Raw genomic sequence first — 22682 nt, forward strand, 5'->3', positions numbered from 1 at the left:
TAAAATGTGAGATAAAATCTAAATTTGTGGAGACCGCCTACTTTATAAAATGAGCAACTACCATACTACCGTAACTTTTTTATTTCTAATTATATTTTAATTAATAATAACTAAAAACGTGAACGTGAAATTATATTTATGTTTTAAAAGTTGTTGTTATTATAGGAACTTTTTAAGATGTTAAATATTATAGACGTAAATATTTTATTTACTGTGAATTGTTAAAATAATATATTAATAATAATATTAATAATAATAATAATAATAATAATAATTGGTTACAATATGTATAATATATTATAACTAATTCTTCTCTTCAGCTTAAATCATAACTTACAGTTCAAGTCAAAACTAATTCATAATTTATTTATATCTACAAAAACATTATCCAATTAAAATTTATTTACAATAACTCCTCAATAACTATATAATATCGATAAAAATTCTTATTTATTAGATTCTACTAACTTTTATCAAATTATTAATTAATTAACTAATAATAATCACTAAAAATATTAATACACTATTCTAAAAGCTAATATTTTTATTTTGTATAAAATATCACAAATATTTTAATTTTAATTGAACGGGTTTTCATTGATTTTTTATTTTATCGTTTCAAATTTTTACTTAAAAGTAAATTTTTGTGAGAAAATAAAAATAAAATTTATTTAATGAAAAACACACAAGATAAATTTCGTAAATTGATATAATTAAGATCATCACTGTATAATACAACCGAGGAATGTGTTCCATCTTAAATGGGCCACACTGTATTTTATATTTTATAATGCTTAATATTATATTAATCAAGATGCTAGTTGAAAATAATACGTTCAAAATTTCTCTTTTTCTTTGTTGAAGATGAAATAGTCTTATTATGTTAGACATAAAAATATTGGTACTCACAGGTAAGTTTAGCTTCAGGATAAAGGATAATCTATATCTTCAAAAAATAATATACTAAAATTTCAAATGAATATCTCAAATAGTCTCTAAGTTACAGCCTTCTAAAAAGTAGCTACTCAACAGTGAAAAAGTTATGTATACTATGAGGCTTACCAGTGTTATTGTTCAGGCTATAATCCTGAAAATATTTTGATTGATCCCATGGATATTGCATTGCTCATGTTTTTTCAGTTTTATACAATAAGCAATTTAGGGTATCGCAATAAACGCAGTTAAGCCAACGAGCTGTCTCGAAAAATGGTCGATCATCTCAAAGAAGGATTACAACAACCCAATAGGCGTTTTTTGAATAAGGCGAAGGTCCAATTATAGGGACTTGGAATAGCAAATTAGCTCTAAATATGATATTTATCTATTCATAACAACGAAATCTTTTCTGGTTTAAAAAGGCCCCAATCACTGTAGTAGTGGAGTACCTTTTTTATTTAGTGACTTGAGAGCTAGCGAATAACTCTACTAAATATTTTCATTTAATGCAGGTTTTTCTTAAAAAATCCTAATAATCACCTTGCTAAGCTATCACACTAGGTGTGCCTTTTAACTTTTTTTAAAAATATTTTATTTTATATAATTGGTCACGAAATAAAACACTGAATAAATACACATATTTTATTAATTACAATTTTAGTGCATTAATTATCCATTGAATTAGAAAAAACAAATAAAAACATAACAATAACAACACTAATAGAGTATCAATAAATCTTAGAAAATCACAAAATAATACTCAATCACGAATTGTCGACTAGAAGAGGGTCATGCAGTTTTGCAAATTGGGGGGATAATCGCTGTGCTGTCCAGACGCCTGGATCTGCTGAGAGGACTGCACTGCGGCCATTGCCATCGATACAGGTGTGGTACTTGGATGATATGGCACCTAAATCAATATTTATGTTAATTTCTCAATTTAAATAGAAAAAAATTATTATATCTTACGCTAGAATTATGATGGAAACGCGGATCCAACATCATAGCGGCCGCAACAGCCGCAGCCGTAGAAGTGGCAGTTGAATGGTTGCTTCTTGCTAACATATGATGGTTAACTATATTGTTGTTGTGATGTTGACTAGAAGAGTTTCTTTGGTTGTGACCGGACGCTAATATCTGGTTGTGAATGTTGTGCGCATGGTTGTGATGGTGAAAATCACCCGACTCTCCGAAATGATGATAGTTGGAATTGATTGCTGTTAAATTACTTGCTGTAAAAATTTACATAGTTCAAAACTAAAGAACGGAACTGCAAAAACAATTCATACCTGCGCTCGAGATCGAGTGGTTCTGGTGGTGCATAATCAAGTCCTGGATTTCACTACCTATGGGCTGTGTAACTGGGGCACTGGTCGTGCTGTTGGTTTGTGTGAAGTTTATATTATTAGAACTGTTTGTCGTTGTTGTCGTTTCCTGGTTACTCTGCGTGAAACAACAAAAAAATCATCAGTACTTTCACAAATACAAATAAAAATCATATACTTGTGACTTGGGTCTGGAGCTGTTGTTGTTACGCAACGGCCTCGCTTTGTACGGCACCTTCGCCGAGGCGTTCTCCCCGTGATGTCTAGTGAAATGCTCCTTTAATTTGTCACGCCTCGAACTAGCGTAGTCGCAGTTCGAACACTTGAACGGCTTCTCCTCCAGATGGATCCTTTCGTGGCGCACCAGGTGTGACTTCTCCATGAACCCACGACCGCAAACTCCGCAGGTGTGGGGTCGCACCCCGTTGTGGCTTTTCGCGTGGCTCGCCAGTTGATTCTTTTTCGATGTTGTGTACTGACAGTGGGGGTAAGAACAACGGTATCGGTCCGCTAGAAAACATTAAAATGTCACATCAACCAGAGGATCGAATTACCTACTGATTGGTCTTACCAGCGTGGATTCTTTTGTGTGCAATCATGTGGCTTAGGTACTTAGTGTGAAAACCACACGAGTCGCACGTGAGATTCTTCTCGGAAGTGTGGGAGAGTAGGTGAGATTCGAGGTTCTGCTTGAGTCTAAAGGATTTGGTGCAGTGTTCACATTTAAAGGCCTTTTCGGGACTGTGGATTTTAACGTGGGCTTCGTAGTTTTGTTTTATGCGACATTTGAACGAGCAAAATGTGCACTGAAAAATTGACTCCTCCAAATGTTGAGCGCGGTGCGAGATTAGTTTACCGATTTGATCAGATGTGTAGTCGCCTGGAAATATAATTTTTAATACATCAATTAAAACTAACTCAATCTTAAAACATACAATAGTCACATTTGAAGGGTGGCCCAGTAAAATGTGTTTTCATGTGATTCAAATAATCACCATGATACTGACAAACGAAAGAGCAAATTCCACACTTATAAGTTACGTCTTTTGCATGACTTAAGGCCAAATGTTGCTCCAACAATAAACTATCATTAATAGTTGTAAAACAAATTGGACATTTGACACTCTCCCTCTCTTTCTCTTCAGGTTCTTCTTCAACTGAAAATATATTACATATATTATATAAGTATTCATGTAACAATGGCTGAAGTTATTCACCTTCTTCATCAGTGAGACTGATTTTTTTCTTCTTACATGTTAACATTTTTAAGGCCGCCATTCGCAAGCTGGGTTTCAAACCAAACAGCATCAGTCTTTTTAATATCAGTTGTTTTCTGTTCTTCAGCTTTGCCTTCACCATTACAGAACTAAAATAGTTATCAGTACTGTTTGAGTCATTCTTTTCAGTCACTATAATCTTGTCAAACTTGACTTCATGGTCTTTAACTGGTGTTGATGCCATCTAAAATGCAATTTTAGTATAAAATAATAAAATAGAATTTTATTTATAAAGTTCTTACCTGTCCATATTTTACTTGTAAAACATCATATCTGGTTTTAAAATTGGACAACATCCAGTTGTTTACAACCAAATAATCTAAGAACCTATACAAACACAATTCACTTTTTGTGTAAAGAATGTTTGTATCCAGGTGTTTAAAAACTTCAGCTGGTTCAAGATTATTGGTAGGAAAACATTTAATTAGCCTGTCAAAGTCCTTTTCTCGCTTTTCCACATCCATTAACACCCATTGTGATAAAACAGACAGAGATTTGGATGTGGTAAGCACAAAACTCTGCAAAATATATTGTTATATTATTTTTGTAAAGATGTAAAAATTGATAAAAAATAGTATCTCTTTAAATTATTACAATCACCAATTTAGATAAACTAAGAAATAGTTACTCACCTTATTCTTAAAAAATTCCTGCAGTTCATTGGGACTCAAATTGACAATTTCCTCACCCTTGCATATCTCATCAATATGACTAACAATCCAATTTTCTACAATATTACCTAAATGTTTCAATTTAAACCTCTGTGTCAGGAAGTATGTAAACAAACAATTCTCTAGGTTCAGTTTAGTACCCAAAAATTCTATGCAGTACTCTATAACTTTGGTTAATATAAAATGATCAGCTAGCTTCAGTAATTCTTCTACATTGGTATGTTCAATGGTTATTTCACCAGTGTACATATAATTGAGTATTGTGTTGAATATTTCACTATCTAAACAAGTTACAGACAATTGTTCTCTAATAACTTTGTGATGCTTAAGTATGGAATCAAAATATGGTGAACTACATGCTAGAACGTTACGGTGAGCTTTTATAATCTTGTTATTTACATACAGTGTTAGGTCACAAAATCTATTAGACTTTTTCTGTTCATACAGTTTCTGAAACATGGATGATGATAATTCAACTGAATGAAACGTCATTGTGTTGTTATCATCCATCGCGGAAACCTAAAACCATACGATTTTAAGGATAATGGTACTTGTCCTATATCATACATAATAAACATCATAGGAATAACATGATTTTTCAATGAAAACATACCTTTTTGGGACTATTTCACTTGTAAAAATCTAATTGGAATGGGTTGTTCCATTTTCAGTCACATATTTCTATTGTGTCCAAGAATTGTTGGGATTTACTAATTATTTCAGCTCATTTTAATGGGACATAAAATAAAAATCGAATTGCACAGTTCAGCCACAACAATGTTTGACAACAAATGTTGCCAATGTTTACATATGTTACCTTAACAATTTTTAGCTTGTCTTATATTTTGTTATTTAAGTTGTATTCAATAAAATTGAATGATTATGAGTCACTTTTATAACAAAGTCATTAAACATTAATTTAACAAAAATTAATCAAATCTCTCATAATTTACAGTGAGGCTCAGTGTTGCCAAAATTTCAATAAACGTGGGCGGTGATAAATTTGTATTCGTAGATCTGCTTATTAGGATTCAAGAATAATATTACAGGTTCATTATGTCCCACCAAACAGGGATTAGAGGTAAACCTTTCATTACCCATTTTAACTGATTTCATCCTCAAATTCCGTTTTTAGCAAATGAGGAGCTCAAAAAATTCTTTGGCAAATGCAGAGATGGAAAAATCAGGCTAATCAAAATTTCTATTGAAAACGGTAATTATAACATAAACTGACAGTTTGTGTCAATAACAAATTAATTGTAGAACAACTAACACTATCAGACCACAAAGATGTGAAGCACAGCTGGGAAAAAGACTATGACAAGCTGTTAGTACCGTTGGTTGAGGAAAATGTCCCATGTTACATCCTCTACAGGCTTGATACTAAAAATGCACAGGGTTATGAATGGTTGTTTATTAGTTGGGTACCAGACACTGCAAGTGTGCGCCAAAAAATGTTGTATGCTTCCACGAAAGCCACACTCAAACTCGAATTTGGATCCTCCCAAATCAAGGAGGAATTACATGGAACAGTTGTGGTATTATTCCTCTTAAATTGCTTGTCAAGTCTGTATTAATTCGTAAATTTTTAGAGTGATGTGACTTTAAATGGTTACAATAAGTATAAAACTGCCTCAGCAGCCCCAGCACCTTTGTCAATGAGGGAGGAGGAGTTGAATGAAATTAAAAAGACTGAGGTCAATACTAATTACAGTGTGGATAGTAAACAACAAACTATAGGTGGTGTTGCTTTTCCTATTTCTGAAGCTGCCCAACAAGCCATAAAAGACATGGCCAGAGGATCATATGATTATGTTCAGTTTAGAATTGGTATTAGTGGTTCTTGTGATGTGAAATGTGGATTATAAATTGTTTGTTTTAGATATTGAAGAGGAAAAAATTCATTTGGTTTCTGCTGAGAATATATCATTAGACAAATTGCCCAGTAAAGTTCCTACAGACAGTGGCAGGTACCACTTGTATAAATTCAAACACACCCATGAAGGTGATTATATGGAGAACATTGGTAGGTTTATTATATTATCTAAAGATTTATTTATTGCACAAATTTGTTTCAGTGTTTATTTATTCTATGCCTGGATATAGTTGCCCAATCAAAGAGAGAATGTTGTACTCTAGTTGTAAAAACCCATTGACTGACACCATCCAAAACTTGGGGATAGAAATAGTGAAAAAGGTGAACAGACGAATTTAATATAATTTTTAACATTTATCATAAATTATTAATGTTTTAGTTGGAGATTGATTCTGGATCAGAACTGACAGAACAGTTTCTGTATGATGAAATCCACCCAACAAACAGTTTACACCGCCCGAAATTTGCCAAACCAAAAGGTCCGCCAAACAGGGGACCGAAACGAATGACAAGGCCTCAAGCAGGAGGCGAATTGTAAATTCGGCCAATTGAAAATTTGTTACTTGCTTTAATAAGGTTGTTTTGTATTCAAATTATTGGTAGTATTATTAGAATGTTTTTACGCTCAATTTTCGACGTCTTTCTTGCTATTATTGGTGTTTAATTATATTTTTATACAGGCTATATATATTTTACATAATATATTAATATTTACAAGGATATACTTTATTTTTATTTTTGTTTTAATTTTTACCCTGTTATAAAAATGTTTAACTGATAAATAATTTGGGTAAAATCGGTAAATTATATTAAATCAACCATTTATTGTACAACAATATTCATATCACATTAAAATATTAATAAATAATCTAATTAATCAACTTTTTTTCTTTGTCTCTTTGTCAAGATTTTCAATATTTTTTCCTTCTTCGCCGATTTCGAGATTGTGTAATTTTATTACTGCAAATTCATCTTTCTCCATGTATTCTTTCACTCCCTTTTTCCAATATTCTGTTTTGCCTTGTTTCCAATGATATTGCCAATATCTTGCTTCCTCCATTGACATTCCAGATAATTTTAAGATGCCTTGTGTTAAACAACCACAAACTAGTCCAAGAGAAGAACCTAAATTCATAAATAATTATTTAACTTAAATAAACAATAAAATTTTCCATTTATAGACATGATAAACAGTGACAAAAAAGAGAAATTTGACATAAATATTATAAAAATAAAATTACATATAAAAAGTGTTTGTTACCTAATAAACTACCAACAACCCATCCTCTGGGTCCCATATTAAATTTGTACAGGAAACCTGAGACACCTCCTCCTGCAACATACTCTAAAATTCCAGATTTACCTCTGTATGCTGATACCAAATTTGAAACTCCTCTACAAAAGTAAATTGCAATAAGGATTTTAATTTTCTTATTTCTGAAAACTTACACAAAGGTGCTGGTAAACAGTGTCAACCTCCAACCCCATTTAAAAGCCCCCTTTCCAAAGCTTAGTGTCACTTTATCTTGTAACTTTTTCTAAAAAATTACAAAAATTCATATACATTCTAGAAATGTAAGAGAAAAGTTTACCTTTGCGTCCAAATGATCCTTGAAAGCTGTGGCTTGATTGTTTTGCATAAAATCAATGTATGCAGTTTTGCTACTCATAATACCACCATAGATCGCCCCTACAAATGTGCTCATAGCTGCCACTTGTAAAACCGAATTAGCCTCAGGACTTATGTTATTAAACTCACTAAAAATTAAACATTAAAAAGGTTTTTAATCGAGTTTATTTTTACATACTCCACTTCAAATATTCGTTTTACACCCGCCCAACCGCTGACACCTTTTATGTCGTACGATTCGACTTTTTGTTCGGTTAATGTTTCCTTTTGAACTGCATCGCTACTAAATGGATTGATTGGAAGCATTTTGAATTTATTTTAAATTTTCCAATAATGAAAGGTTATATAACCTAGAAATGTGACATCTCGTTACATTGAAACTACCCGCCTATACATTGTAACTACATCTACCGTAGATGATCTACGGTATACCTGTATCAAATATAGGTATAATTATTGTAAGTTGGCATACGTGCAGCGTACATTCTACATCTGTCTGTCCATGTGTCAAATAGTGTATAAAGCAACAAAAACAAATGGAAATAGACTTCGCAACGCGATGTCGTTTGTGTTTAAGTTGGGAAGAGACCATGCTGGATCTGTATGCGGAATTCGATCAGGGAATATCGCTCTGCGAGATTTTGAACAGCGTCGATCTGAAGGTAGGTGGTACGTGTGCGTATACACAATACATTGGCGCCAAATTTGAATTTTATTTAGGTCGCCCAAGATGACGGTGGATCCAGACTTGTTTGCGAGAAATGCAGCACTACCATTATAGAGTTTTACAATCTCAGGGTTGCCTATTTGGAGAACCAGCAGTATATGAGCTCCATTACCATTGATACAAAGATAGAGATTACTGTGAATGAAGAAAATAAAGAATTGGCACAGGAAAAGGTTGTTGAAGAAGTAGAAAATGTTGACTCACCTAGTGGAAATATCTCAGGATTGGACGAGAGTTTGGAACAACAGCCTGAACCAAAACTAGATGATGCTGAGGAATCAGATGACGCTGAAATAATTGTAATTAAGCCAGACATTGATGTTGAACCTAGACAGTCATATAAGCCAGCAAATATTTGTGAAATATGTGGTGGCAAGTTTAAGAGGAAGTCTGACTTAATGGATCACTATGATGTGCATTCTGATCAAAAGAAATATGTTTGTCCATTTTGTGGTAAAGCTTTTAAACGACGTACAGTATTGGTAAAACACAAAAAACTTCACACAAATCCAAGAGAAATGATATGTGATTTGTGTGGGAAAGCTTTTAATGATAAATGTACATTAAAAACACATATCATGTTGTTGCATGAAAAAACTAGAAACTTCAAGTGTCCCAAATGTGAACTAACATTCCCACTGAAAGCCACACTAATAAAACACATCATGAGGCACAATCCTGTCAGAGATAAATTGTATTCTTGTCAGATTTGCAACATGGTTTACAAAGACAAATCTAGTTTAACCAGGCACTTTGCCACTAAACATGGTTCAGGGACTCAAAAGTTTATATGTATTTGTAAAAAGGAATATACCACACTCTCAAATTTACAAAAGCATCAACTTAAGCATCATGGGACAAAGGTCCAAGAAAATAGTATAACGGAACCAGTTATAAATATGTAAAATAATGTATATATTATAATAAAATAACATTTTTTATTTAATATTTACTTATTTATAATGTTACAAATCCTTAAACCCAAATAAATAAAATTTCGTTGCTTATCTTGGTTTTTAATACACATATGAATGGAGAGATTAAACCTGTTGACAATCTAATTAAAATTTAATTAATAATGGACTTTTATAATTTCCTTAATTGTAAATGTGGATACTTTTGTTTACAGTAGACGAAAAGTAAAAAGCCTAAAAGTACGCGTAGTACTAAAATATGTTATAGTTGGCAACATTGGTAAACATGTCGATTGTCAAAATAAAAATTCAATACATTTAGTTTGGTTTGTTAAAAATAATGTAACAACAATTATTTAACGAAACAATTTGGCTAAAAGACTCCCAATCGCCCGGAACATAAAATGTGAGTAACGACCTATAAAATTTAATTATTTATAAACAATGCCATTAGTATTAAAGTGCATTTTTATTTTCGGATTGTGTTACTTAACTTTTAAATAGCTTGTTTATATTGAAACGACTCTTGTATAAAAGCATGAAGGAGCGACGGCCGGACTCAATACGAAATTAATTGTGTTTTAAATCGCCTTGCAGGCAAAACTATGTTAAATAATAATGATCACTCTATGGACCAAAATAAAGACATATACGGATTAAAATCGAATTGCATTGATTTAAACGAAGTCGTTAAGTTCACCAGTGGCAATGAAAAGAAAAAAGTTGCACGAAGGAGATGGGGTATACTAGCCAAGGCGTTGAAGGTACTTGTTTTAATCCAAATCAATAACTCATCATTTTTTTTAACAAAATATGTACTCTTGGCATGTTTGTAGTAAACAGTAGAGTTACACCATACACTTTGTTGCAAATGAAACATACCCCAAGAGCCTCTATTTTTTTATTTTTGTTACTTTAGTCTAGATCCAAGCATGAGAAAATGATAAATTGGCCCCCAATTGTGTGCACAGTTTTTGTTTAAATGATGTTTTAAAAACTGTAGAATTATTGGCATGTTATTTCAATCAAAAAGTTTAAGGAATTTTTATAATGTTAATTTTCATTCTTAAACAAGAGTTAAAAATCCAGTAGTTGGCCCTTTTTCTCAGTTTTCAACATAGTTACTTGCGCTACCCATTTGGATGTTTACCTGAGTTTGTTCAGTTGGAATATTTCGATTAGGTGGGCTGTTCTAAATTAATTGGCAATTACTCACATTCCGCCGTTGTTTGTGCGAATCGATTATAATTATATTATTGCACCTTCCCCACTCGACATTAAAAAGAACAGCCCACACCGTGCCATAACCGATCCAAAAAAATCCGTGTCTGTTTCTATTTGAAGAGTCCAAGCGGCAGCGAGCCGTCCAGTCCGACAGACGAGATATCGGTGCGTCGCATATCGTCCTTCATGCTTTTGACGACGCAGCCGACACGCTGCGCACCACCATCCGACCCCCGCGCCTCTAACGAGGCGTCGAAGCGCACCTGGTATAGGTACCAAGTGCGCGTCCAAGACGACGAGGGAGAACGAGAGTGTTTCGTTCACGTGGGCCATCGCAACCGCACCTTCTCCGCCGAGGATCTGATGGGCTTCAACAACACAGGCAACATTTGTATCTGGCCGTCCGAAGAGACGCTCAGCTACTACGTCTGCTCGAACCTGTCGCTGTTCAGGAACAAGTCCGTGCTGGAGTTGGGCGGCGGCATGTCTTGTCTGGCCGGACTGTTCATTGCGAAGTACGGACGGGCAAGGCATGTTTTGGTCACGGACGGCAACAAGATCTCGGTGGACAACGTGCAGGCCACGTTGGGCTGCAACGAGTTCGCCTGTCCGGTTCAATGCAAGGTGTTGAAATGGGGAGCCCACAGCAACACGGAGAAATTCGACTGGATTCTCTGCGCGGATTGTCTGTTTTTCGACGACGCCCGGGCCGATTTGATTAGTTGCATGTGGGAATGTCTTGCGCAGACCGGTACTGCGCTGGTAATGGCGCCCGAAAGGGGCGGCACCCTGAACAGCTTCATCGAGCAGTCGCAGAAGTGTGGCTTTAAATGCAGGAAGGTGGTGAATTACAACAGCGTAGTCTGGGAGAAACACATGTCTTTGTTAAATAATTGTGATTATAACGATAATATCCACTACCCCATACTGATAGAGGTGACCAAAATTTAAAGTGGCCTTAGACCTGTATCACTTTTTATTTGGCGATTTGTTTCGCTTTAGGTTTAGGTTCGTGCAAACGTTCGGCGATGAAATTTATGGACTCACACCCAGTAAAAACACTCCTATTTCTTTAGTCAATCAATAAAATAAATCGAGTATATAACATTTAACAGTGCTATATTTCACTATTTCAAATTGTATAATTGGATCAGTAAAAACACTTCATATAAATAAATATGTAACTCCTAAAATATTTATTGAAATCTCTCATTGATGTTTCAAACAAAGTCTACACGTTTCCAGCAACAAACATGCCTGGAATAAAATAAACGTTGAATCCCAATCACAAAGAGTTGCAAATTTATGTGTTCTAAAGCTGTTTGTTATTTTTAACATGAATGTGTGGCGATTGAAAACGCTTGTGATTTATGTATTGTCGATGGGCGTCTATTAATACTCCCAGTTAATTTCCGAACCGTGTTAACAGGCCAAATTATGAACGGTTTATTTATTTATCGTTTGATTATTTTTAGTTATCGTGTCGCCGACATTTGCAACGGACAAAACAAGTTAAACATTATGTAGTATGTTGTAGTGGAACCGTATTCCTTATGTCTAGTCTGAATATTAACCTTATCTGTGATATATAATACCAATTTCCTCGAATTGATTTTCTGTTTTATTATTGTGATGTCACTACTCGTGTATTATGAGAGCGTGGTCAGGAATTGTCGATATTAATAGAGAGCGAAGGGAAAAGAAGATGCAACTATTTTTACTTTCCATTTCTGCCGTTCTGTGGTTTTGGGCTGAGTCGACAACAAAGCCATGTCCAGATTCTAATATCAGCAATAATTTAATGTTAAAAAACGACCAATTTAGGCAACGCGCAAATTACCCACGACTCACCCCAAGAGCACCTTTATAGATATACTTAAGGTTCCCAGAACTGACCAGAACAATTATTTATCATTGCAATGCGAATTCTGGTTCGTTCTGTATGCATAGTTCAATAGCGCACATTAGTTTCAACATATTTTTATAGTACAGTCACACACGAAGTTACTTAATTCACAACCTATCAATCTGGATCAGATCGCAAGAGTCCCTTATCATAGATCTGACTTGTATTATACCTTACCTATATGATATTGTCTTAGCACATAAGTAGATTTATTCTATCGTGGTTAAAAGAATGGTTAAACTAACTTGTTTTGTGATAAAACTGCTTTAATTAAATAAATACTTGTTCATGTTACTAAACAAAACGACTGTACTAAACTTAAACCGCTGTTGGAATAGAAATTTATCAGGCGTTTACTTCGCGATTGTAGTTAGTTCACTTTGACTGATGACAGAAACTTCATTGACCAATTTGTAAACTTAACGTTTCAAGTTATATCAGTATTTCAAATTATACGTACGAATAAGGTATATTTTTGTTCCGATTTTCCTGACTTACTTCCACTTGTCACTTGTTTAAAGTAGTTGGGGTAGGTTGTTTGGAAAATTGATTCCTTTATTGTTGTGTTAACTGTAAGCAGGACAGATTTGATTCTGTTTTGTTTGTTACCTATTTGAACAAAGTTTATATGTATTAGGATTCCTCAACTAGTCATAACCTGTTAGTTCCTACATATTGTACTTGGATTGTTACCATTAAACAATAATAAAAAGCAATGTTGGTGTCATTTCACTTTTCGTCTTTAGGGCTGACTATTGGAAATCACAGGACAGAAAGTACTGCGACTTTTGCAAGTGTTGGATTACTGACAACAGGCCTGTAAGTAAAAATATTTTAATCATTTAATGTTGTTGCTACTCCAGATTTTTTACAGAGTGTAGAGTTTCACGAGAAAGGCAGAAGACATCAAGAAAATGTCAAGAAACGACTTAATACCATCACAAGAAACAGTGCCAAGGCACAAAAGAGCTTACATAAGGTTGACAACCAGATTAAAGCCATGGAGGCTGCAGCCCTCGCCGCATACCGAAAGGACGTGGAAAATAATCTGGATATGACTTCCATAGCTATCAATAAGAAGGTGGAAAAGGACAATTTGGCCATCAGTAGTGGAAGCAAAAAGGCATGGCAAGAAACAAAAACGAAAAATGGACAAGTATATTACTGGAACGTTATAACGAATGAAACTAAATGGGAGAAACCGGAAGAAGGTTATGCAAGCATAGAAGAACAAGAAAAAGAGAAATTTGATGAAGTTTCAAAGCAATTAAAAGAGTTGGACAAACAGAGACGAATTGAAGGGTTGCTAAGGTAATATTTGTTAATTACAAGTTTTCCTAATGATAAGTGTTTCTGAAGGTTGCAGGAACAAAAGAAAGAGGACGATGAGGAACGGGCGCGACTGGCAAGGGAAAAACTGAAAGAAAGGGCAGTCAAAGAAGAGGCCCCAGAGCCAGTTTATGCACCTTTACTAGACACAACTAAAACAGACGCCTATGGCAAATGGCACACTGTTCAAGAAGCGTAAGTCATAGGGTACAACGATTTATATTTTCTTATTGATTTGTTGCTCATAGGGTTCCTCTGGATTTGGATTTGCCAGAGCAACAGTCGGAATATTATGTGCCGATTGTGGCGGAGCCTGAGCCAGTCCAAAAAGAATTTAAGGAGAAAACTGTGGACTTGGGAGGCGGCGAAGTCAGTTTTAAGAAAAGGAAGATTGGTGGCGGTGCGAAGAGGAATGTCAGACAACGATTGGATGATGATTAGATAAATAGTTAATAATTAGATTAAGGCCCAAAGCAATAAAGCTCAAAAAATGTCATCGTCGTCATTATAATAAAAATATTTATAAGTACCTAAATTGTTTTATCCAAATTTTGATGAGTATATAATTCTGTTTCAGAAAATATAAAACTACTAATTGTATAAAGAAAATTTCTACTAAATTATTAATAATATGAAAATAATTGAAATGGTCAAGCTTTACCCACAGAGCCTGTGGAACTGTTCCCTATAGTCTCCATGGAAAAGCCTACAATGCACGTTGCGACTCTTCTCTTGTCTAAGTAAAGTATCCAAGAATTCATTTTGATCATTCAATGACTAAATAATAACTGTAGGAAATATCAAAACAAATTTTGGTTTACAATCCCACATTTCAAGACCTTCAAGAAGAGTTAAATCAGAAGCTTTTTAGACAAGTGATCTTATGATGACTATTCTTGGGATTATTTTTAAATACATCCATTCATTTCTCCAATTAAAAAGAAAATAAGCAATTAATCATCTCTAAATGTTTTAACCAAAGAAGGGATATTTAAGAAAACATTTTAAAGACGTAAATTTTCATTCATTCATCATGAAGCTTAGCTTTGAGAAACACAAAATACAATTTTTTAATAAAAATCTTAACCAAATTATTAAAAATTTGAAGTGGTCAAACAGTTCAATGTACTCTCCTCAGTTGTCTAAGCAAAGTATCAAAAATTTATTAATTCAATGACTAAACAGTAAGACAGTGAATTATTTATTTATAATTTCATTTCAAGACATAGAAAGCACAAAAGCTTACTGAACATGTGGTTTTAGGGCAAGTCTTGGGATTATTGGTTACAGTCTATCCAATCTGTAAGAAAATACTCAATTAATCATCCCTAAATATTTTAACCAAAAAAGGAACATTTAATAAAACAACTTAATGACGCAAATTTTGATGAGCAGTTTTTAAAAGCTTAATACTATTGATTATTTAATAAAAATCCTAGCTGAATTATTCAATAATTAGCCCCATGTGTTTCTTTTTCCCAATAGTGTATGAGTACAATGCCTGCAGATCTAGTCATCCTAGAGTATAACAAACTTATATTCCTTGTCATAAGTAACATTCAAAGAGATTCACAAAAGGGTGTTTTGTGATTTACAGCGTTAATGTAGAATCCAATCCATCGACGAAAAAGTGAAACCGCATTTTTACCCAACATAAAAGGTATACTATGATTTCACAAGAATTATACTTATTATTAATTTACTGTTTTTCGTTTATATTACAAGTTAGTAACAAGTTAGGTTAAGTTAGGTTAAGTAGGCGACTTTAACCTCCAATGTATTAAGACTCAAACATCTTAAGAGATGGCGCAATCTCACAAAAACAACATTAATTTGACAGACGTCAAAAAGGCCTCACGTTTCCAAATACGTTTAATTATAATTTAATGTTTGAGTTTTTTCAACATCTTTTCATCTTCAGATTAACAGTTCTCAACAAAACCTTTTTCCAGTACAAGTATATTGCCAAAAAGTGCTTTGCGTTGCACCACCGTAATTTTTGAAAGAAAATTGGGGGGTGGCGCAGGCGTCTGAAGGGCCTTATCACGCGGTCGGTCCGCGCGTGTTTACCATTGATAACGCGACTGTTTTCGGACGCACCGGCGCCAGTTCCGTCGCCGCCGCCGAACGCTCGTAACCGGCCCCCACAACGGGAACATGCACCGATTCTGTATCGTGCTCATGTTCGTGGCCTGCGTCGCGGCGCTATTGGGTATGTTCACTATTTTTTTTTGTTGCTTTTAATGCATGAAAAAAATCATAGTAACATTATTACCATTAATTTGTTATATGATTCACAAGTTTGGCAAGTATAGACGATAAATACGAAAGTGTGACAAGTCTAAGAAGTGTCAAATAACATACACTAAAGTAATTTTGTAATCAATATAATAATTTTTAAAACATTTTTTCACATTCCTTTTAATTTCTGGACAACTTAAAGCAAACGTTTTCGTATGACATAATCTGAATCATGATCATTTTCATATTTACTGTGTCGATTTGATTAAATTTCTTTTGAAAAATTTTATAGAAATTTCCTTTACGCCATTAATTAATAGCATATTAAATAAAAATTGTAATAAAATATTAAAACAAATGGACATATTAAGAAGTTATTGATTTCTTCTGAATAGTTAACAATTCACCGAATTATTTATGATTAATCAGGAAATGAGATTTCAGGGAACATTCTATTTTCTTCTTGGAGAAAATATTTAATGCTAAATAGATTAATAAATGCATATTTAATAGTTTCAACAAATCTAAATATGTAAATAAAATCATAAATATTCTTCAAAATATTTTGATTATAATTGGAATATTATTACTTCAAAATATCTAAAAAACGAGCCCAAAAAATATAAATTTAGTTAGTTTATTTCCAAATTACCAATTTTATAGCGTTGTTTGAAAATTGACTGACAAGATTAAGTATTCTCAAACAACACAAACTAAATTAATTTTGTAATTATTATAATTTTTAAAATATTCTTCCATATTCATTTTAACTTTTTTCTGTATGACTTTACTACAAACGTTTTCGTATGATATAATATGAAACCTGATAATTTTCTTATTTACTGCGTCGATTTGAGAAAATTTCTTTTGAAAAATCGTTTAATAATTTCCTTTACGTTCATAATTATAAGTGAATTATTAGTGCATTAGATAAAAGTTCTAATAAAGTTTTAAAATAAATGAATATTTTAAGAAGTGATTGATTTCTTCTGAATAGTTAATAATTTACCGAATATTTTATGTATAATCTGAAAATGATATTTCAGGCGACACTATTTTCTTCTGCTAGAAAATATTTAAAGTTAAACAGATTAATAAATGCATATTTAATAGTTTCAACAAATCAAATATGTCTGATAAATCAAATAAAATGATAAATAAAACCATAAATATTCTTTAAAATCTTTTGATTATAATTGGAATATTATCATTTAAAAATATCTAAAAAACGAACCCAAAATATATTATAAATTCAGTTAGTTTATTTCCTGAATTACCAATTTTTCAGCGTTACTTAAAAAATTACTGACAACTTTAAGTATTCTTAATTTTGTAATTATTATAATAATTTTTAAAACATTCTTCCTGTGTAACTTTACTATAGACCTGATAATTTTGTAAATCTTCTATAAAATATATGGGTAATATTTGGTTTATAATTATATAAAAATATCTATAAACGAGCTCAAAAAATGTTATAAATTTAGAAAGTTTATTTCCTGAATTACCAATTTCGTAGTGTTGTTTAAAAACCGATTGATTTGACGTGAACAAAAACCTGACCCAAATAACCAAAGAACTTCTGTCAATGTTATTCCAATTTAATTGCGCTTTTCCACCCCGCCCGTCTGCATAATTCTGCACCAAAATCCATCGGATCCATTAAGTGGCTTACGGACTTAACACCCCCCTAAAAATTCCGCAATCGGCCTTAATCTCCATTAGTTGTCGCAGTCCGTGTACGGACAGTAAATTCAATATCGGCACACATTTTCAACAACCCGCTCACGTCGTTTTTATAATCTGCCTCGGACGTTGTCTACTTACCTGTTCAACTGCTAACAAACTTCCCGACGACTGGAAAACTTTCTTGTCTACGTTAGACACTTTGCATGCTGAATAGGCCAAGGGAAAAACTTTAATTAGGGCTGATATGAATGGGAAATCGAGTTAATCTGGATACATGAACTGCCGGATGAAAACTTAAAAACTTAAAACTCCCTCACCGCACAGACTATCTAACTATAATCAAACAATAACGACATCATATTAAAATACCATAAAATGTTATTGTTCCTGAAACACAAATATACCAATAAGAAACACGAGAATAAATTTGTAGCAGAACGTGACCCAGTTTATTCGAAAATGGATACTAGTAAATAGTCAGTTCATATACAATGCAGACTGCAAATATTTTATAACGCGTTTATTAAACATAATACGGAAGCCGTTTTAAATTTTAAATTGTCTACCTGATGTTCATAAATTAACAGGTTCAGCACCAGCCAAGTGAATTTCTCGCCATGTTTCATATTCTGATTAATTTTTCACCGGGCGTTGAAATTATTCTTTTAAATGTACCTCCGCCGAAGGCATATTAGATTTTTACATTTTCAGTTTAATAATTAAAAATATATTATATTTGTTACTAATTTTGCTGATTTAAAATGTTTTGAAAACTTTCGACTCGGATAGTAAACTTCCTAAAAATTTCTGTCTGGTTCAAACGTTTTAATTGGATGCATTTTTATGCGAGCCATAAAATAGACTGCATTTGAGCATTATTTACATTGCAAATTAATTCCCCCAGCAATTTTATGTATGGAAACTGTCCTTTTATTATTATTAACATTTCCTGATGAAGGAACTCGATTACAGCTACTTTTAAATTTGCGCCGGCAATTAGATTTTTTGTGGCCATGTTTCACGTTATGACTAATAAATTTCGCGGATCATTCGGAAGCTTCACAATTATTTTTACGTTACGACACTCGTTAAAAACGGACGGGATCGGGAGCATGTTGACCCGCTTACTTCCGAATCGTTCCTCTCCCATTAAAAGCGGCTTTTTATATATTTATCTGCTCCTTTAATAAATTAAACCGCTGAAAAAGTTCCAGTCTCGCTTTGTTAATTTCGCTGCAACGGATTTTGTAATGCAGCAATTAAATTGCGCTCGACTTTTAATCTTTTAAATATTTAATTAACATCGAAATCTGCTTTTGTTCGATAAATTCAGGATAAACGCAATTAATGCCGATTCTCGCGGTTCTATTTGCCGATCTAATTGGCACAGTCGTTCCTAATTATAATTGGAACGGTATAAATCCGATAAATATTGTAAAATCGACGGCCATCAATTGGACGTCGACAAGTGCATTACCGAGATTGATCTGGGCCGTTTGTTGTTTTTTTTCTGTCCCGTCGTGCCGCGGGGACAAGAAAGGTATAATGCAAACTGTGCGTTGCCAAAAAGAGGACGTTACAAAGTCTGGCAGTTTTCGGACGGAAAGACAGATAAGATGAGCAATTTTTTATCGACGGGTTGGCTGGCAAAATCGACGTCGTCGCGTTCCGTCGCGGCGGATGAGACGCGTAAAATATTTACGAAACAAAGTGCACGCGAACGGATCCAAAGGCGAAATGACGAATCGGGGACGGGCAGGGTAGGACCGAAATAATAAAAAGTCGAAAATTCTCGTCGTTCTCCGCGTTCGCATCATGATTCGCAGTTTGATGTGTGCGTCTGGCGGACGCGGTATCTGATCGCGTTGGCCCGCAATTGTAAGGCGTTATTGTTATTGTCCGGGTTTAGGGAAGACTGTGCGACCAGACGACGGTTTAGTAACCCCGGAATTCGGCACGGCCGACACCACTTGGTCCGTTCCAACACCGCTTTTAATCTACAATTTAACCGGATCGTTTTATTTTTTATTTTGTAATGTCGAATAATGTGAAACGTTAGGAGGGAAATCAGATTTTATTATAAAATTATTAGCAATTATTTTTATATTCTATACATTATTTTGTAAATCAGTAAGAATTAAAAAATAACTATTTATATTATTTGTCTTAGTTGTTTAATTACATAGTTTTGCATGTCTTCTATTTAGCATTTTAATTCTATTACTGTATTTAATAACAAAGTCAATATTTTAAAATAATTGATAGTTTAAAGTAACACTTTTTCTTCCTTTTCTTTCTCTGTCAGTCAAAGGAAACAAACCGTTCACATAATAAAAATAAAACGAAGTCACGGCCAGTCTGATATTTGGCAACGAGGTGTCGATCAATCATAAGACACCAGTTTGATTTACAAATTATTAATATTATATATTATTAGGTTCACTCGAATTACTCAAAATGTATGTAAAAAAATTCTGCTATAAAGTAATAAATTCACATATATGTAAAAAATAGAAACATGCCATAAATAAGTAACCCAAATATATGAAATATTTGAATGTAACATAAAACTAAAAGATTTAAATGGGAATTCACAGCACATCTTATTGAAATGAAACAACATCAAATCGACAATATTTATCCCCTATCTCCAAAACACGTTTTTCATCCTTCTTGAATTTTCATAAACTTTTATTTCTCTTTCACTTGGAAAAATGAAAAAACTCGTATTTTGTTACAGTGTAGGTACATTTTAGAATCAGTTAATTAATTCCCTTTGAAATCAATCTTGTTGCTAGATTTAAAATTTATAAGATGTAATTAAATTTACAATTCTTTTAAACATACATTTTTTACTTAATTTCTTAATATTGTAAAAATTTAATAATGCTGAATATAATGAATATTTATAAAATATCTAATATTGTTTAAGAATAGAAAAACCAAAATATTTCAATTTTGAAGACTTAAGTAAATAAATGATTATTTTTAATTTAATTACCTTCCATTATTTTCCAACAGTAGTAATATTTATTTCCTCAATTAAAAACCCTCAAAAGATAAAATTAATTCATGTCTGCTATCTCAAAATGTAAGGTCAGAATGCACTAGTTTAATTTATAAACTATTAATTTCGTAGTTGTGTAATTAATTTTACAACTATTATATTTTAAACATACATTTTTTTTAGTTTCTTAATATTGCTAAAATTTAATAATATCGAATATAATAAATATTATTAAAATTATTCTTTAGTACTGTTTAAGAATAGGAAATCTTAAAAATTCCATTTTTGAAGATTTAAGTAAATTAACTTCCATTGATTTCCAACAGTAGTAAAAATTATATTTCGATTTAAAAATTCTCATAACATAAAATTAAGTTCCGTATCCCAAAATTTAATATTAGAATGCACAAATCGAACATAATAAATATTATTAAAATTATTCTTTAGTAATGTTTGAGAATAGGAAATCTTAAATAATCCATTTTTGAAGATTTAAGTAAATTAACTTCCATTGATTTCCAACAGTAGTAAAAATTATATTTCGATTTAAAAATTCTCATAACATAAAATTAAATTTCGTATCCCAAAATTTAATATTAGAATGCACAAATCGAATATAATAAATATTATTAAAATTATTCTTTAGTACTGTTTAAGAATAGGAAATCTTAAATATTCCATTTTTGAAGATTTAAGTAAATCAACTTCCATTGATTTCCAACAGTAGTAAAAAGTATATTTCGATTTAAAAATTCTCATAACATAAAATTAAGTTTCGTATCCCAAAATTTAATATTAGAATGCACAAATCGAATATAATAAATATTATTAAAATTATTCTTTAGTACTGTTTAAGAATAGGAAATCTTAAATATTCCATTTTTGAAGATTTAAGTAAATCAACTTCCATTGATTTCCAACAGTAGTAAAAATTATATTTCGATTTAAAAATTCTCATAACATAAAATTAAGTTCCGTATCCCAAAATTTAATATTAGAATGCACAAATCGAACATAATAAATATTATTAAAATTATTCTTTAGTACTGTTTAAGAATAGGAAATCTTAAAAGTTCCATTTTTGAAGATTTAAGTAAATTAACTTCCATTGATTTCCAACAGTAGTAAAAATTATATTTCGATTTAAAAATTCTCATAATATAAAATTAAGTTTCGTATCCCAAAATTTAATATTAGAATGCACAAATCGAATATAATAAATATTATTAAAATTATTCTTTAGTACTGTTTAAGAATAGGAAATCTTAAATATTCCATTTTTGAAGATTTAAGTAAATCAACTTCCATTGATTTCCAACAGTAGTAAAAATTATATTTCGATTTAAAAATTCTCATAACATAAAATTAAGTTTCGTATCCCAAAATTTAATATTAGAATGCACAAATCGAATATAATAAATATTATTAAAATTATTCTTTAGTACTGTTTAAGAATAGGAAATCTTAAATAATCCATTTTTGAAGATTTAAGTAAATTAACTTCCATTGATTTCCAACAGTAGTAAAAATTATATTTCGATTTAAAAATTCTCATAATATAAAATTAAGTTTCGTATCCCAAAATTTAATATTAGAATGCACAAATCGAATATAATAAATATTATTAAAATTATTCTTTAGTACTGTTTAAGAATAGGAAATCTTAAATATTCCATTTTTGAAGATTTAAGTAAATCAACTTCCATTGATTTCCAACAGTAGTAAAAATTATATTTCGATATAAAAATTCTCATAACATAAAATTAAGTTCCGTATCCTAAAATTTAATATTAGAATGCACAAATCGAACATAATAAATATTATTAAAATTATTCTTTAGTACTGTTTAAGAATAGGAAATCTTAAATAATCCATTTTTGAAGATTTAAGTAAATTAACTTCCATTGATTTCCAACAGTAGTAAAAATTA

General features: G+C 32.1%; 7 protein-coding genes across 10 annotated transcripts in view; 5 read left to right on the forward strand and 2 right to left on the reverse strand.

Annotated features, from left to right (window-relative positions):
• Positions 1-1564: 1564 nt before the first annotated feature.
• On the reverse strand, positions 1565-4980 carry LOC109600076 (myoneurin). Its single transcript, XM_020016154.2, has 10 exons — positions 4823-4980; positions 4171-4728; positions 3781-4056; positions 3479-3722; positions 3197-3418; positions 2833-3141; positions 2440-2771; positions 2226-2379; positions 1906-2168; positions 1565-1846 (listed from the first exon to the last, which is right to left on the reverse strand). The coding sequence occupies exons 2-10, from the start codon at positions 4717-4719 to the stop codon at positions 1715-1717; spliced, it is 2481 nt and encodes an 826-aa protein (XP_019871713.2). The 5' UTR covers positions 4720-4728; positions 4823-4980; the 3' UTR covers positions 1565-1714.
• A 160-nt stretch (positions 4981-5140) lies between these two features.
• LOC109600074 (twinfilin) lies at positions 5141-6805 on the forward strand. The gene is made up of 7 exons (XM_020016152.2): positions 5141-5290; positions 5345-5422; positions 5473-5747; positions 5802-6039; positions 6092-6235; positions 6288-6406; positions 6465-6805. Exons 1-7 carry the CDS (start codon positions 5266-5268, stop codon positions 6621-6623), a joined length of 1038 nt encoding a protein of 345 aa, XP_019871711.1. The 5' UTR covers positions 5141-5265; the 3' UTR covers positions 6624-6805.
• An 80-nt stretch (positions 6806-6885) lies between these two features.
• Positions 6886-8104, reverse strand: LOC109600073 (RPII140-upstream gene protein). The gene is made up of 5 exons (XM_020016151.2): positions 7894-8104; positions 7678-7843; positions 7535-7623; positions 7347-7480; positions 6886-7210 (listed from the first exon to the last, which is right to left on the reverse strand). The coding sequence occupies exons 1-5, from the start codon at positions 8019-8021 to the stop codon at positions 6963-6965; spliced, it is 765 nt and encodes a 254-aa protein (XP_019871710.2). The 5' UTR covers positions 8022-8104; the 3' UTR covers positions 6886-6962.
• Positions 8105-8133: 29 nt separating this feature from the next.
• Positions 8134-9388, forward strand: LOC109600077 (zinc finger and SCAN domain-containing protein 12-like). The gene is made up of 2 exons (XM_020016155.2): positions 8134-8377; positions 8436-9388. The coding sequence occupies exons 1-2, from the start codon at positions 8252-8254 to the stop codon at positions 9345-9347; spliced, it is 1038 nt and encodes a 345-aa protein (XP_019871714.2). The 5' UTR covers positions 8134-8251; the 3' UTR covers positions 9348-9388.
• A 244-nt stretch (positions 9389-9632) lies between these two features.
• LOC109600094 (WW domain-binding protein 4) lies at positions 9633-14344 on the forward strand. The gene is made up of 5 exons (XM_020016171.2): positions 9633-9762; positions 13233-13305; positions 13361-13797; positions 13846-14010; positions 14064-14344. Coding segments are annotated over exons 1-5 (870 nt in total). The 5' UTR covers positions 9633-9760; the 3' UTR covers positions 14257-14344.
• On the forward strand, positions 9778-11777 carry LOC109600093 (calmodulin-lysine N-methyltransferase). Its single transcript, XM_020016170.2, has 2 exons — positions 9778-10120; positions 10701-11777. Exons 1-2 carry the CDS (start codon positions 9962-9964, stop codon positions 11529-11531), a joined length of 990 nt encoding a protein of 329 aa, XP_019871729.1. The 5' UTR covers positions 9778-9961; the 3' UTR covers positions 11532-11777.
• A 1306-nt stretch (positions 14345-15650) lies between the features above and the next one.
• LOC109600091 (beta-1,3-glucosyltransferase) overlaps positions 15651-22682 on the forward strand; it is an 84591-nt gene continuing 77559 nt past the window's right edge. For 2 of the 4 annotated variants that reach the window (XM_049967059.1, XM_020016169.2), the window contains exon 1: positions 15653-16027. In XM_049967059.1, coding sequence (XP_049823016.1) covers positions 15973-16027 — 55 coding nt within the window. In that variant the 5' untranslated portion in view covers positions 15653-15972. Of the gene's footprint in view, positions 16028-22682 lie in introns of all 4 variants that reach the window. The other 2 variants (XM_049967061.1, XM_049967060.1) reach the window with 2 other exon arrangements.

The sequence above is a fragment of the Aethina tumida genome, chromosome 5 (assembly GCF_024364675.1).
Source record: "Aethina tumida isolate Nest 87 chromosome 5, icAetTumi1.1, whole genome shotgun sequence".
In the NCBI taxonomy this organism is placed as follows: Eukaryota; Metazoa; Arthropoda; class Insecta; order Coleoptera; family Nitidulidae; genus Aethina; species Aethina tumida.

What these genes read in the sequence shown, in the direction of transcription:
- LOC109600073 (XM_020016151.2), bottom strand. Translation starts at nt 8,021, where the DNA reads ATGCTTCCAATCAATCCATTTAGTAGCGATGCAGTTCAAAAGGAAACA. An exon ending in CTGTTTACCAGCACCTTTGT is followed by an intron (nt 7,481 to 7,534) that starts GTAAGTTTTCAG and finishes TTACTTTTGTAG; the next exon opens with AGGAGTTTCAAATTTGGTAT. An exon ending in GGTTGTTGGTAGTTTATTAG is followed by an intron (nt 7,211 to 7,346) that starts GTAACAAACACT and finishes TTATGAATTTAG; the next exon opens with GTTCTTCTCTTGGACTAGTT.
- LOC109600093 (XM_020016170.2), top strand. Translation starts at nt 9,962, where the DNA reads ATGTTAAATAATAATGATCACTCTATGGACCAAAATAAAGACATATAC. An exon ending in TACTAGCCAAGGCGTTGAAG is followed by an intron (nt 10,121 to 10,700) that starts GTACTTGTTTTA and finishes TTCTATTTGAAG; the next exon opens with AGTCCAAGCGGCAGCGAGCC.
- LOC109600094 (XM_020016171.2), top strand. An exon ending in GGATTACTGACAACAGGCCT is followed by an intron (nt 13,306 to 13,360) that starts GTAAGTAAAAAT and finishes GATTTTTTACAG; the next exon opens with AGTGTAGAGTTTCACGAGAA. An exon ending in CGAATTGAAGGGTTGCTAAG is followed by an intron (nt 13,798 to 13,845) that starts GTAATATTTGTT and finishes GTGTTTCTGAAG; the next exon opens with GTTGCAGGAACAAAAGAAAG.
- LOC109600077 (XM_020016155.2), top strand. Translation starts at nt 8,252, where the DNA reads ATGGAAATAGACTTCGCAACGCGATGTCGTTTGTGTTTAAGTTGGGAA. An exon ending in TGAACAGCGTCGATCTGAAG is followed by an intron (nt 8,378 to 8,435) that starts GTAGGTGGTACG and finishes AATTTTATTTAG; the next exon opens with GTCGCCCAAGATGACGGTGG.
- LOC109600076 (XM_020016154.2), bottom strand. Translation starts at nt 4,719, where the DNA reads ATGGATGATAACAACACAATGACGTTTCATTCAGTTGAATTATCATCA. An exon ending in AGGAATTTTTTAAGAATAAG is followed by an intron (nt 4,057 to 4,170) that starts GTGAGTAACTAT and finishes TATATTTTGCAG; the next exon opens with AGTTTTGTGCTTACCACATC. An exon ending in TACAAGTAAAATATGGACAG is followed by an intron (nt 3,723 to 3,780) that starts GTAAGAACTTTA and finishes ATTGCATTTTAG; the next exon opens with ATGGCATCAACACCAGTTAA.
- LOC109600074 (XM_020016152.2), top strand. Translation starts at nt 5,266, where the DNA reads ATGTCCCACCAAACAGGGATTAGAG. An exon ending in CCACCAAACAGGGATTAGAG is followed by an intron (nt 5,291 to 5,344) that starts GTAAACCTTTCA and finishes TTCCGTTTTTAG; the next exon opens with CAAATGAGGAGCTCAAAAAA. An exon ending in AATTACATGGAACAGTTGTG is followed by an intron (nt 5,748 to 5,801) that starts GTATTATTCCTC and finishes GTAAATTTTTAG; the next exon opens with AGTGATGTGACTTTAAATGG.